The sequence below is a fragment of the Zingiber officinale genome, chromosome 4A (genome assembly GCF_018446385.1).
Source record: "Zingiber officinale cultivar Zhangliang chromosome 4A, Zo_v1.1, whole genome shotgun sequence".
Taxonomy (NCBI): domain Eukaryota; kingdom Viridiplantae; phylum Streptophyta; class Magnoliopsida; order Zingiberales; family Zingiberaceae; genus Zingiber; species Zingiber officinale.
The window spans coordinates 44201746-44215936 of record NC_055992.1 but is presented as its reverse complement, the minus strand read 5'-3'; the positions used below and the strand labels follow the sequence as shown (position 1 = coordinate 44215936).

The window sequence follows — 14191 nt, the reverse complement described above, 5'->3', positions numbered from 1 at the left end:
TTGTTCAGCTCTCTCCTCTTATTTATAGGAAGCTTGGGACATTAAAGGAGGTTACTGGTTTGATTGAAACTCTCCTAGTTTTTGCCTCCAAACTTCCAAAGCCTACTCTCTTCCTCCTTAAACTAAACTTCATCTTGTAAAGAGGAAGAGAGGTTTGCTCCATCGAGAAGAAGAAAGTTCTAGTCGGAGATTGTCAGGGACTAATCCATCGAAAAATTAAGAGATCGTTCACTTCAAGGACATGCCGTGGAGTAGGAGCAAGCATACTCCGAACCACATTACATCGAGCTTGTTAGCGTTTGTGTTCTTTCTTTATTATTTTTATTGTTTTAGTATATTCCACTAAGCACTAACCTTCTTGTAGAGAAGTAATCGACTTTGGGATAACCTAGCCTATTCAACCTCCCTTCTAGTCGGCCACAAGATCCCTAATAGACTTTATATAGGTGTAGAAGATCTCTTCCCCTTCATTGATGGAGGAAGGTGAATAGATTGGAAGAGGAAGCGGTGTTGGATCGTGAAACGTCGATAGAGGGGGGGGGTGAATATCGATTCGAAAAATAACGTTGAAAAGAGTTAAGCGCGGCGGAATTTAAAAGAACAGACACAGTAATTTTACTTCGTTCGGAGCCTGTGACGACTCCTACTCGAAGACCCGTACTCCGTGAGTACTTTCGTTGGGCAATCACTATCAATTCGAATGATGATTACAAAATAATTAAGTACAAGAATTAACAGAAATAAAATACAGACAAGAGAAGAAGAATTAGACTTAAGAAAGCACTTTGTCGGAATAGCCTCGCGGCGTCGCAGGAGCGTAGAGCAGCAGAGCAAGTAGTAGATTATGAGTTGATGTTGAAGCTCCACCCCTGGGGCTTCTTTTATATGCTGCTCAGGACGCCTGGATCCCTTCCGGGCGCCCTGGTGCGACGTGGCAAGTCTAATCAGCGAACTCCACGTGGCAACGACTCGACTTGGATAAAACTTGCCTCCGGGCGCCCGGATCCCCTCCGAGCGCTCGGACCTCCGGGCGCCCGGACCCCGCTTCTCCAGAAATTCCTTCTCCTGCAAGAAAAGGTTAGTCCGAGGCAAATATACCCTATAACACAGATTGTTAGCACAGTTTTATAGATAAGCAAAGTGAGTATGAATTAGCAAAAAGAGTATGACTTAGATTCCGTCTTTTCGAGACCGGAGTCTAGTCACGATCTCGACTTAGATATCCGAAATGGATCTAAGCCGGATCGACGCCTAATGTTCCCTTCCCGGGAACACGTCCTCGCAGTTACTCCCCTCCAGTGACTTACCTCACTTACCTGCCAGACGTCCGGTCAGTCCGTCGACCCGTTTGGACTTCGTGTCAGCTATCCGGTCAGCCCGTCGACCTAGTTGGACTTCGTGCCTAAGCGTCCGGTCAGCCCGTCGACCTGCTTGGACTTCATGCCAGCTATCCGGTCAGCCCGTCGACCTAGCTGGGCTTCGTGTCAGACATCTGGTCAGCCCGTCGACCTGTCTGGACTTCTCTTGCACACTCGATCAAAGTGTTAGACAACAACAAACTAACTTAACCTGATTTGTCATTCATCAAAACCTGAGTTAGACCGTTAGTGCTACCCGCACCAACAATCTCCCCCTTTTTGATGGAATGACAACTTGGTTAAGTTAGTGAAACAGATGCAAGAAAAAACAGGTAAAAACGAGTAAATGGTTTTTAAGTTAAGTTTTGTGTTTTCAAATTGGTTTAGCTAACTTAACCACCTAACCCTCCCCCTTTGTCATTCATCAAAAGAACTAATGTCAAGTAAGCATAAATACAGACTTCAGATAAAATAATGTCAAGTTAACCTAGGGGAGTTAAAATTAAAAGATAGTTTTACCTTTACTTCTTAAATCCTTGAAAAAAAAACTAAGTCTTGAAAAATAGTTGATTTATAACTTAGTAACTTTGAAAAAAAATTTTAAGTTTACAAACATCACTTTCAAAAAGGTAATTTTCAACACTAAGTTTTTGCAAATCAAATTATCAAAATTAAGTTAAACCTAATTTTTCAGAACTAGATTCAGGATAATTTTCAAAGTGAAGTTAAATTAAATTTAAACATTAAGAAAAATGATGTTGAACTATACTTTTAGTTTTCAAAGGAGTTTGGTAAAACTAATTTTGGTAAAGTAAGATCACATTTAAAATAATTTTTAAAATGAAGGAGTTTTCAAAATAATTTTGTAAAATTCTTTTTCCAAAATCAAATTTTCAAAGTTCAAAAGTACTAGTTTCAAAACCATGGTTTAACATACTTGAAAAGTTCAGTTTTCAAAGACTAAGTAAAAAGGATCAAAAGTTTGTGATTTAAAACAAACAATTTTGAGTTGATTTTTTTTAAAAAAATTTCACAATTTTAAACAAGTTGATTTTGAAGATTGATTTTTCAAAATTAAGTTTAAAATTCAATTTGAAAAACTGAATTAGTTTTATTTCTCCCCCTGAATCTGACATTAAATCAAATGTCTAACCAGTTAGTTACTGACTGACTTATCAGAAGATAGCAGCTTTCACTTGGTTAGTCAAGTTAAGTTCAATCTTAACTTGATTAATGTATATTTTGTTTTTAACGCCCAGACTTATATCGATGCACTGAAATAAGCATCTTAAGTCTTAGGCAAGTGGCCTATGCATCTCACCCCTTTCTATGTTCGTCAAACACAAGCAAGGTAAGCCTAGGGTTTTGGTGAGATGCTCACAAACTAGTCCTATGGGTACATGCTTTCTAAGGATGTTGAACTAGTCTAAGGCTAAAAGTATTTTTTTAAAAAAAATCTAAAAATAGGAAAGTTTTGAAAATGAAACATGTTTAACCTATAATTTGAGAACAATCATTTTTGAAAATATTTTTGAAATTCGAAACTTCTAGACTATTAAGATAGAACATAATCAATCCATATCAGAAATAACACTAGATAGATCAAAAGTATTCTACAAGTGATGTAGATAACAGAAGTGTGTCATAACTAGAGCTACTGAGATGAGGAAGGGGGTGGTCCAGATCCCAAGGAGCGGAGTAGTGTCATCAGCTCAGTGTGTCGGGTCTGCCCGTCAGCTCGTAACTCGGAGACCTCTCGCCGCATGTCTCGCTGAAAGTCAGAGTTCTCCCGCTGGAGACTCGCCATAGCTCTCTCTAGTCCGGTCATACGATCGGCTAGAGTGCGAGGAGCGTGACGTGGTGCTCGAACTGGGGGTGGTGGTGGAGCCGGAGCGGCCTCCTCCGGAAACAGTGCAAGCATGAACTCATCCTGCTCGGCCTCCCCCTGTGCGTCTGGATCGGGCTGGTGCTGTGCCCCCCTCCGCCAAGACATAGTACCGTCGTCCTCATCTATGTGGATACCAGCTAGGGAGAAGTTCCTAGCTGCTATAACGTCAAACTCGGTCATATAGGGAATGTCTCCTCTAGTGACATCAATGTCCAAAGAGGACATATATGCTGTCAGAATGTGACAGTAAGACATGTGGACTCGTCTATTAGTCACGTATCCAGCAGAGTAGATAATGGTGGAGAAGATATGTAGGCTGATGTCAATATCTAACCTATGACTCAGGGCATAAAGTAAAAATGAGTGGAATGGGCGCATCACGATGATGTCACGTGTGGTCAGTGGTAGAATGCAGAAAACTAAGACCCTATAAAGAGCGTAGTCCTGGACTCGAAGGTCTACTGACATAAACTGGGTCACAGTGGGTACTCGCTCTCCCCCCAAAAAATATGAATAAATCGTATCAAGAGTGATATGTGAGTAGGGATCTTCGAATGGTAGATCCCCGGGAGGATAGCACAAAAAAGGACAAGTGGATGGACGTAACTCTAAAAACTCCCGGATAGTCGTAGGGGATAGCGTGATACCAGTACCCGTTGCCCTAGTAGTATAGGTAAAGTCGTCTACTTTCACTAAGTTGTTGTAAAATTCAGCACACAGACTTATGTTTACCGGACTAGTACATTCAACAAGGTTTCGTAAGTTATAGTGGTTTATAACCTCCATAACGGGAGCACAAGAAACTAGAAAGAACGATCTATCTAGACATTTAGTCCTAATGGACATATAAATGGTTGACTCAAACTTGATTCTAAGTTCATTTGTGGGAAACCTAGGGTCAGTACTAGCATTAGAGGGCCCAGCACTAGTATTTGCTCATTTCCTACTGTATATAAAAGAGATATTCTAAGTGAAAATATCAAGACAAATTTAAAGAATTTTTAGACAAGGAAAAAGGATTTACCGAGGAGCCATCGTAAAATATAGAACTGATGGCCTCGGTTGAGTCGCAGCAGCGTCTTCACCGCAAACAAAAATTAATTTTAGAGCACTCTCGCACTGAGGTTCGGATAGAACCTTGGTAAAAGTGAAAGGTTTGTGGGGCAAGTGTTGGGGGCGCCTGCTGCCCCTTATTTATAGGGAGCTCCGGGCGCCGGGGGTTGTTTTTGGGCGGGGCGCCCGGATCCCTTCCGGGCACCCCGGAAGGGAATATCAGGGGCGCCCACCCTTGGTTTTTGACCGTTTTTTTTTTAAAATAATTTTTAAAGTTAAATTTTAAAATAATTTTTAAAGTTAAAATAAATAAATTTTTTAAAAATAATTTTTAAAGTTAAAATTTTTTAAGTTAAATTTTTTAAAATAAAATTTTAAAGTTAAAAAAATAATAATTTTTTTTTAAAGTTATATTTTTAAAATTTTAAAATAAACTTTTAAAGTTAAATTTTAAAATAATTTTTTAAGTTAAAATTTAAAATAATTTTTAAAGTTAAAAATAAATTAATTCTTAAAATAATTTTTAATAATTTTTAAAGTTAAGTTAATTTTTAAAATAATTTTTAAAGTTAATTTTAAAAAAAAATTTAAAGTTAATTTAATTTTTAAAATAATTTTTAAAGTTAATTTAATTTTTAAAAAATAATTTAGTTTTAATTCGAAATTTAATTTTTAATTAATTCGAAATTTAATTTTAATTCAAAATTTAATTTTAATTAATTTTAATTTAATTTGAAATTTGAAATTTGAAATTTAATTTTAATTTAATTTGAAATTTGAAATTTAATTTTAATTTGAAATTCAAAATTTAATTTTAATTAATTTTAATTTAGTTTGAAAATTAATTAATTTAATCCTTATTCATCTCACCCGATCTAGATTATCAATCAGGGAATCCTATAATTTTGTGAGATGAATTAGATTTAATTACAGAGTTTGGTTTAACTTGTGTTAGATTCAGGTTTAGCTTTGGTCTCAACAAATAGGCATTCTTCGGATAAACTTCTAAGCTTGGTGAGTCACTTGGACGTCATTAGAAGTAACCAACCTTTCGAGGTTTTCCGAATAGTCCTATCCACGGAGCTTAGTACTAAACCTTGGTCTAACTAGTTAGGATCCATTTAAAGGTAGCTTCGGTCGGTTCCACTTGGCCAAATGCACCAGATTGAAGCCATATCTTTCTAGACATGCGATGCCCAAACTTCCCCAACGTACTATCATCAAAAAACTTCACCAGTACCATGATTCAAGTTAAACTGGGTCCCTTTTTAACTAATCCTAATTACCCTGCCGGGTTAGTTTATTTGGGTTACCCTGTCGGGTAAGTTAGTTTTGGAGGTGCCAGCTATTCTGGAGCCTCCTTGAATTATTGGCCTTTAATTTAAATTTTCATTTTAGGTTTGTGTCTATTTCTTTTATAGTTATAATTAACTTGGTGATAATTTATATTTTGTTGAGTTTTAAAATGTTTAAATTTTGAATTTTTTGATTTAGGTTTGTATTTTGGTTTTTAATTTGGTTTATTCGAGTTTATATAATATATTTTTTCTTTAGGTATATAATATTGATTAAGTCCTACTTGCGTGGTCAAACACGCTTTCGGAACCCAAGCTTGATTAGTTGATTTGTATTGAGTTATTAATGATTTAAAAGTTTTATTTGAGTTCGACTTGTATCCGAGTCCGGTTTTATTATAATACGCCTTTTGATTATTCAGGATTAAGTCTAGATTTTTTGATCTTGTAGTGAATTTTTCTAGCATTTCTTTTAACTTATTAATTTCTGATTTTAATGATGAATTCTCCTCAAGTGTTAGATCTTGAGTTGAATTTGAAGTTTTGATTTGTTCCTTGAGGTCTTGATTTTCCTCAAGGAGTGATTTGTTTTCATTTTCTATTTTAACCAATTTACTATTTAAGCAGGAAATAATTTTTAAAAAAAATTTGTTTAAATTGAAATATACCTCATCCGGGCCTTCGGAAACGAGTACGGACTCGTGGCTCGATTCGGGTTCGGACCCGTCTTCCGATTCGTCTTCCGTTTCAGCTTCGCGGGCCATCAGCGCGAGGTGGCTCTGGTGCTTCTACTCTTCTACCTCCGATTCGTCCGAGGAGTCGTCCCACGTTGCTTTGAGGGCCTTCTTTTTGGTTGGCTTCGGTTTGTCGAGCTTCAGTCTTGGGCATTCGTTCTTATAGTGCCCCTTTTTGTTGCATCTGAAGCAAGTCACGTTCTTTTGTTCCACGGGAGAACTGATCTTTTGAATGTCCTTCTTGCTGAAACTCCTTTTTCTCCTGGTGAACATTTTTCTTACCAAATTCACCAGGTATTCTTCGTCTTCGGAATCTTGATCGGAATCTTCTTCAGATTCAGACTTGCTCTTCTTTTCTTTGGAGGAGCCTGCAAATAAAGCAACACCTTTCTCGGCTCCAACATTAGTTTGTTCATGCAGTTCTAACTCACAAAAAAGCTCGTCTAACTTTAATTTAGATAAATTTTTAGAAATTTTGTAGGCATCTACGATCGATGCCCACAAACTATTACGTGGAAAAGCATTTAGTGCGTACCTTATTAAGTCTCTGTTTTCCATCTGATGGCCTATCGCGTGGAGTCTATTGAGGATGTCCTTGATCCTCGCGTGCAGTTGACTTGCCGTTTCCCCTTCCTGCATTTTTATATTAAATATTTTTATTTAAAAGTAAGTCTCTTTTTGTTACCTTTGCGTCACTCGTTCCTTCGTGTAGCTCGATCAGTTTGTCTCATAATTCTTTAGCGTTCTGATGCGGTCCGACCCGGTTCAGCTCTTCTCGTGTTAGACCGCAGTGTAGCGTGTTGATTGCTTAGTTTTCCATCGACGCCTTTTTCCTTATGTCTAGAGTCCACTATTCCGGGTCTAGTGGATTTCTGGAGTTGTCGATTGGAGCTCGGTAGGCCTTTAAGACGCTGAACCATTGATCGTAGTCCATCTTTAGGTACACCTCCATTCTTTTCTTCCAGTATGAGAAGTCATCTCCGTTGAATAGGGGAGGACGTACTGTGCTGAAGCCTTCTAGTTGAGACATCCTGCACACAAGTAAACAATGACAAAAAAATATCCCAAGACTTGGTCTTGAATTAGCAGTGCGGGAAAAAATAATAGAAGTATCTAAATTGGTGTTGTACCAATTTAGATTTAATTGCAACGAAAAAAATTTCCAAAACAGGTAATAATACCAGATTGGAATTAAGCGTAAAACTGAAAACCGAAAAAATAAAAGTTAATATTTCACCCCCTGTCTGATTGGTGGTTGCACCAAATCAGAGCGGTACCTGCTCTGATACCACTTGTTGGATCGTGAAACGTCGATAGAGGGGGGGTGCATATCGATTCGAAAAACAACGTTGAAAAGAGTTAAGCGCAGCGGAATTTAAAAGAACAGACACAGTAATTTTACTTCGTTCGGAGCCTGTGATGACTCCTACTCGAAGGCCCGTACTCCTTGAGTACTTTCGTTGGGCAATCACTATCAATTCGAATGTTGATTTCAAAATAATTAAGTACAAGAATCGACAGAAATAAAATACCGACAAGAGAAGAAGAATTAGACTTAAGAAAGCGCTTTGTCGGAATAGCTTCGCGGCGTCGCAGGAGCGTAGAGCAACAGAGCAAGCAGTAGATTCTGAGTTGATGTTGAAGCTCCACCCCTGAGGCTTCTTTTATATGCTGCTCCGGGCGCCTGGATCCCTTCCGGGCGCCCTGGTGCGACGTGGCAATTCTAATCAGTGAACTCCACGTGGCGACGACTCGGCTTGGATAAAACTTGCCTCCGGGCGCCCGGACCCCTCTTCTCCAGAAATTCCTTCTCCTACAAGAAAAGGTTAGTCCGAGGCAAATATACCCTGCAACACAGATTGTTAGCACAATTTTATAGATAAGCAAAGTGAGTATGAATTAGCAAAAAGAGTATGACTTAGATTCCGTCTTTCCGAGACCGGAATCTAGTCACGATCTCGACTTAGATATCCGAAATGGATCTAAGCCGGATCGACGCCTAATGTTCTCTTCCTGGGAACGCGTCCTCGCAGTCACTTCCCTCCAGTGACTTACCTCACTTACCTGCCAAATGTCTGGTCAGCCCGTCGACCCATCTGGACTTCGTGCCATCTATCCGGTCAGCCCGTCGACCTAGCTGGACTTCGTGCCTAAGCGTCCGGTCAGCCCGTCGACCCGCTTGGACTTCGTTCCAGCTATCCGGTCAGCCCGTCGACCTAGCTGGGCTTCGTGCCAGACATCTGGTCAGCCCGTCGACCTGTCTAGACTTCTCCTGCACACTCGATCAAAGTGTTAGACAACAACAAACTAACTTAACCTGATTTGTCATTCATCAAAACCTGAGTTAGACCGTTAGTTCTACCCGCACCAACAAACGGAAGGGGCACCTTCTCACCTTCCTAACTCCAACATTTCATGTACATATTCTTTCGGAACATATATGCATATATAATATAAATGTTGATTCATCTTACTTATCTATCCTTGAGTTGGATATAAGTTTAAAAAGTTGGAGAAGCTAACAAATAAACAATCTTCAAATTGATGATTTAGAAATATTTATATTTTCATCTTAACTATCTTTTTTTTTTTATGCTCTGTTTTATGCAAGAAAGGAAGAAGAAAATCAAGAAAAAAATGGAGCAACTATGTTACATGTTATGGGATTTATACATGTTACATTGTCTAATTTGATTGGAACAATGTATGTGACGAGTAGATTGACTTTGTTTTGGATTTTATGTGTAAGATGTATCGTTTACATTAGATCTTTGGTGGGATGTTTAATTTTGTTACGTGGATCTCTATGTTGTTTACGGTGATGGTATATATATGTATGAGCAATCGAACAGATTTGCAATCTGTGATTCTAGAAAAAATTATGATTTTACGATAAATTTTACAACAAAATAATCCGTTGCAAAATATACCAAATCAATGATGAATATTCATCCCTAATCAACGACCAATAAATTTGTCGTTGATGGGGGATGAAAACAATTTATTCCTGATCAACAACATCAGGGATGAAAAATGATTTCGTTCCTAATATAGGATGAATTGAATTTTTATTGTAAAATTTTTGGCAAATTTTGATTATTTATTGTAAAATTTTGAGACGAATTATTTACAAAGAAAATAATTTCATAGCAAATCATAGTTTGTTTTTTTGGTAGAGGAAGAAATCTGACGAAGAGAACGTATATTGTTAAAAAGAGAAGAAAACGAAATCAAGATACAGAGGAGAAAATTACAAAGAAATTAAATATGCAGACGAGAATTATTTTTTTAAAAAAAATATGAATAAAAAATGTCATTAAATGAAGGACAAAATAACGCTATGAGAGAAGAACTAGGTTAGAGTAGATGGGTCCTGGGGTCATGGTATCGTGATAAGATATTTAGATTGTCATCTAAATATTCATGGTTAGAATCCCAATTATTATATATTTGTAGGAATTTTTTTTCTAAATAGGAGGTATAATCAAAAGATGTTGAATTTTTAGATTGATGTATGATTTATCTTGGTAACTAATAAAAAAATTTCGTAGGACCGAACTTTTTTAGATTAGAATAGATGACCTTTCAATATGGCTGAATTGGTTATTATTGAATAAATATTATTATAATAGATAAGGATTTAAGCAGAGACAAATACTCTCTCCTTAAGCAGCCAATTATAACTTCTATAATTAATTGTATGAAATTATTGGGATGTCCGATTTCATCTTCTGCTATAATAGATTAGAGTAGATGGTTTCAATGGTTGTATTGCTTACTTAATTACAATGGGAGGATCGTAGCAAGTAGCATGGTACAGATAAGGAGTATAAAGATGTTTAAGGAAACTATTTTTCCTTCAAATGAATTAGTTGTTTCAAATAAACTATTTTTCTAATAATTTTTTTTTCTTAATTTGTTTGTATAAATTATCATGTTGCATCACTCGGCCGCTTTTAAATAATTTTTAATAAATATTATGTATTTAATAAAAATAATAATTAAAAATTAAATAAATTAATAAAATAAAATTTATTTATAAATTATTCATAAACTTTATTATAAATATTAAAGAATCAAATTTACTAGTTAAGATTTATATATATATATATCATGCTTGTTCAGGTTGAAGCACTGGTCTAATTTTTTTATTAGGCCAGTTGGAAGCTAAACACTAGCTTATTATTTGAATTCCAATTAATATCCATCATCCTTCTAGATTATTCCATCATTATCAACTTCTTTTTTTTTTCCACTTAATTGATTCTAAATTGTCATTGTCATTTGCATCTAAAGCAACATCCATTATTAGGTTTTAGCCTTCGTCTTTCCGTCTTACGGTTGACAAGCCCTCCTCCCTCTCCCACCAATATTAGGTGCCTATTGAGTGTGATATTTCTCCGACTTTTCCCCAGAAACGTACCCTCTGTTATATAGGAATGATGTGATTGCCCCACTATGGCTACGGCCGAAATATGAACCTTTACTCGATTCGGGACTCAAATAGGACCCACAAATTGTTGATGTTTTATCCAATTATCAAGTGGGTAGTTAATAAATCTAATGGAGGATAAATAATTAAATACCAGAGCTTCATCTCGTTTCCGCTGGCCTGGTCTATTAAGACGGGCGGGCTGGCTGGCTGGCTCTGGCGTTTTCCCTTCGCCCTTCCAGGAATCGCAAAATGGATTATTCCCGCAAAACCCCCTTTCTCCTTCTCCTCCTCCTCCTTCTCTTCTGCTGTCACGTTTCTCCTTCTTCCTCCCGCGCCTCTCTCACCGTTTCCCCGACGACCCTCACCCGCACCAGCCGCACCGTCACTGTGCGATGGTCCGGCGTCGAATCTCCTTCGGAACTCGATTGGCTCGGCATCTACTCACCGCCCAACTCCCGCAACGAGGATTTCATCGGATACATCTTCCTTCGAAACTCCAGTAGCTGGCCTAATGGCGCCGGCTCCGTCGAAATCCCTCTCGTGAACCTCCGCGCTAATTACGTCTTCCGCGTCTTCCGATGGACCAGCGACGAGGTCAACCCCAACCACCACGACCACGATAAAAACCCTCTACCTGGAACCCACCACCGCCTCGCCGTCTCGGAGGAAGTCACGTTCGAGGCTGCCGCGTTGCCGGATCAGATCCACCTCTCGTTTACGGACCAGGAGAACGAGATGCGTGTGATGTTTGTTACGGCGGATGGGGCCGAGAGCTTCGTGAGCTATGGGCTAGATGCGGAGCGGCTGGATCAGATCGTGGAAACGGCGGTGAGGAGATACGAGAGAAAGGACATGTGCGACTTTCAGGCGAATTCGAGCATTGGGTGGAGGGATCCTGGGTTCATACATGATGGCGTGATGAAAAATTTGGAGAAGGGGAAGAAGTATTTTTACACGGTAAGGTGGCTTAATTTGTAGTTCAAAGTCAATTTATTTCAACATTTCCTTGCATATTTCATGCTATTTTACAGTGATTTTACCCATCAATTTGTTTATCATTGGAGAGGATGGACTCAAATACTCCAATCTACCATTCCGTTGACAACCTCCTTCAATTAGCCAATTTATTTCAATTAGTTTTACTCTGAGTATACCACGATGATTGTCTTAAGAAGTATTCATATTTTTGAGTCTTGATCCTGAGTTGGATTGTGGTCGATCCCTTCATCACCAATAATTTCTTTCAATGGTGCATGCTGTTTAATTATTTTCTCCGTCTCTGCCACTGCAATACTGTTCCTCTTAGTTTTACTTTGAGTATAATGGGATGATCGTCTTAAGTGTTCCTATTTTGAGTCTTGATTCTTAATCGGATTGTGGATTGCCCCTTCATCACAATGAAGATGTGACTAACCAACCAATAACTTCTTTATGCTCCCATGGAACCATGAAAGAACTTTTTCTCATTGTATATAAAACCTGGCATAAACTTATTGATTTGCTTTTCTTGAAGAATGTTTCTCTGTTTTTAATTTTTTTTTTCCGGATCTCATTATGTTAAGATGATGCTATATGTTCCTAGGCAACTGCATATGGCGTGTAAATTTAACTAGTGCAAATGAATCTCTATCAATATAGGCTGTAACTAAAATTGTGTTTATGCTTCTAGGTTGGCAATGATGCAGGAGGTTGGAGTCCTATCCATAATTTCATATCCCGTGACAGTGATTCAAATGAGACAATAGCCTTCCTATTTGGAGACATGGGAACTTATACTCCATACGCGACCTTCTATAGGATACAAGAGGAGAGCAGATCTACCGTCAAGTGGATACTTCGTGACATGGAAGCCTTAGGTGACAAACCTATGTTTGTTTCTCACATTGGGGACATCAGTTATGCCAGAGGTTTTTCCTGGATATGGGATGAGTTCTTCAATCAAATTGAACCTATTGCCTCCCACATACCTTACCATGTCTGCATAGGTAACCATGAGTATGATTGGCCATCACAACCTTGGAGACCAGATTGGTCCTACAGCATCTACGGGAAGGATGGTGGTGGGGAATGTGGTGTTCCGTACAGCCTCAGATTCAAAATGCCTGGCAATTCATCATTTCCAACATGGACTGGATCTCCAAACACTCAAAATCTCTACTATTCTTTTGATGCTGGTGTTGTGCATTTCCTCTACATGTCAACTGAAACTAATTTCCTCCAAGGCAGTTCCCAGTATAACTTCATAAAGGGAGATTTGGAGAGGGTTGACAGAAACAAAACGCCATTTGTTGTTATACAAGGCCATCGCCCCATGTACACTACAAGTAATGAAGTAAGGGATGCTCCAATAAGGCAGAAAATGCTGGAGCACCTGGAACCACTATTGGTGCAGAACAACGTAACTCTTGCTTTATGGGGTCATGTCCATAGGTATGAAAGGTTTTGCCCTATGAGAAATTTCAGATGTGTAGATGTTTCCTCAAACTTCACATCCACAGGTGGTGCACCTGTACATGTAGTTATTGGGATGGGAGGACAAGATTGGCAGCCAATCTGGGAGCCAAGGCCTGACCATACGGATGCTCCAGTTTTTCCTCAACCTGAAAGATCAATGTATCGGGGAGGCGAATTTGGTTACACACGGCTTGTTGCTACGAGGGAGAAGTTGACCCTGAGCTACATTGGAAACCACGATGGGCAAGTACATGATGTCTTGGAGATTCTATCTGGTCAAACTTTGAAGGGGGGTACCACTGACAGCAATGAAAAAACTCTAAAATATAGTGATGATGGCCAGAAGACACCAAGTAGTGATAAAGTTGCGTCAGTTGAGTCGATTTTCCCGTGGTATATGAAACTCGTTGTTGCACTGGTTGCTGCCATCCTTCTGGGTTTTGCTCTTGGTTTTTTGACACGCTACAGGAGGGATACTTTAGAACGGGCACAGTGGACTCCGGTGAAAATCGTGGAGTTGTAATACTCGTCCAAAGGATTAGCAGGAATCTTGGTAACCAAGACAATGAAAGGTTATGATCCTGTACTCATATATAAACTGCCACGCTTGTTTAGCGCGGTGCCCAAATGAAGAGCGGTTTCTTTCTGCCTTTTGGACGTTGTCATGTATACAGGTTGGTAAGATGTTTTTAAGCCAAGTAAGCTAATGATCAGTTAGGATCGCGTGAATAATTATTTATTCTTTATAGATTACTATAAAATAATTATTTGTATATTTGATTGTCAAATAATTAGAAATAATTATTTTAAATTATAAAAATAATTCTTTACTAATTTTTAGGAATGATGATCATTTTACCCATTATATCTCTCAAATTATACAATTTGATTGGCCCAATCAGGCGGATTGATTATATCAAATGGAGTCAAGCATGTTGGATGGATAGGTCGAGTTCTCTATTTGGGTTGGTCGA

General features: G+C 38.3%; 1 protein-coding gene across 1 annotated transcript; it reads left to right on the top strand.

Moving 5' to 3' along the window:
* The first annotated feature begins 10929 nt into the window (after positions 1-10929).
* On the top strand, positions 10930-13949 carry LOC121969877 (probable inactive purple acid phosphatase 2). The gene is made up of 2 exons (XM_042520170.1): positions 10930-11720; positions 12433-13949. Exons 1-2 carry the CDS (start codon positions 11013-11015, stop codon positions 13738-13740), a joined length of 2016 nt encoding a protein of 671 aa, XP_042376104.1. The 5' UTR covers positions 10930-11012; the 3' UTR covers positions 13741-13949.
* Positions 13950-14191: the final 242 nt, after the last annotated feature.

Excerpts from the sequence above, each read along its gene's own strand:
- LOC121969877 (XM_042520170.1), top strand. The coding sequence starts at position 11,013 with ATGGATTATTCCCGCAAAACCCCCTTTCTCCTTCTCCTCCTCCTCCTT. Across the intron at positions 11,721-12,432 it reads GGAAGAAGTATTTTTACACG|GTTGGCAATGATGCAGGAGG; the intron begins GTAAGGTGGCTT and ends TTATGCTTCTAG.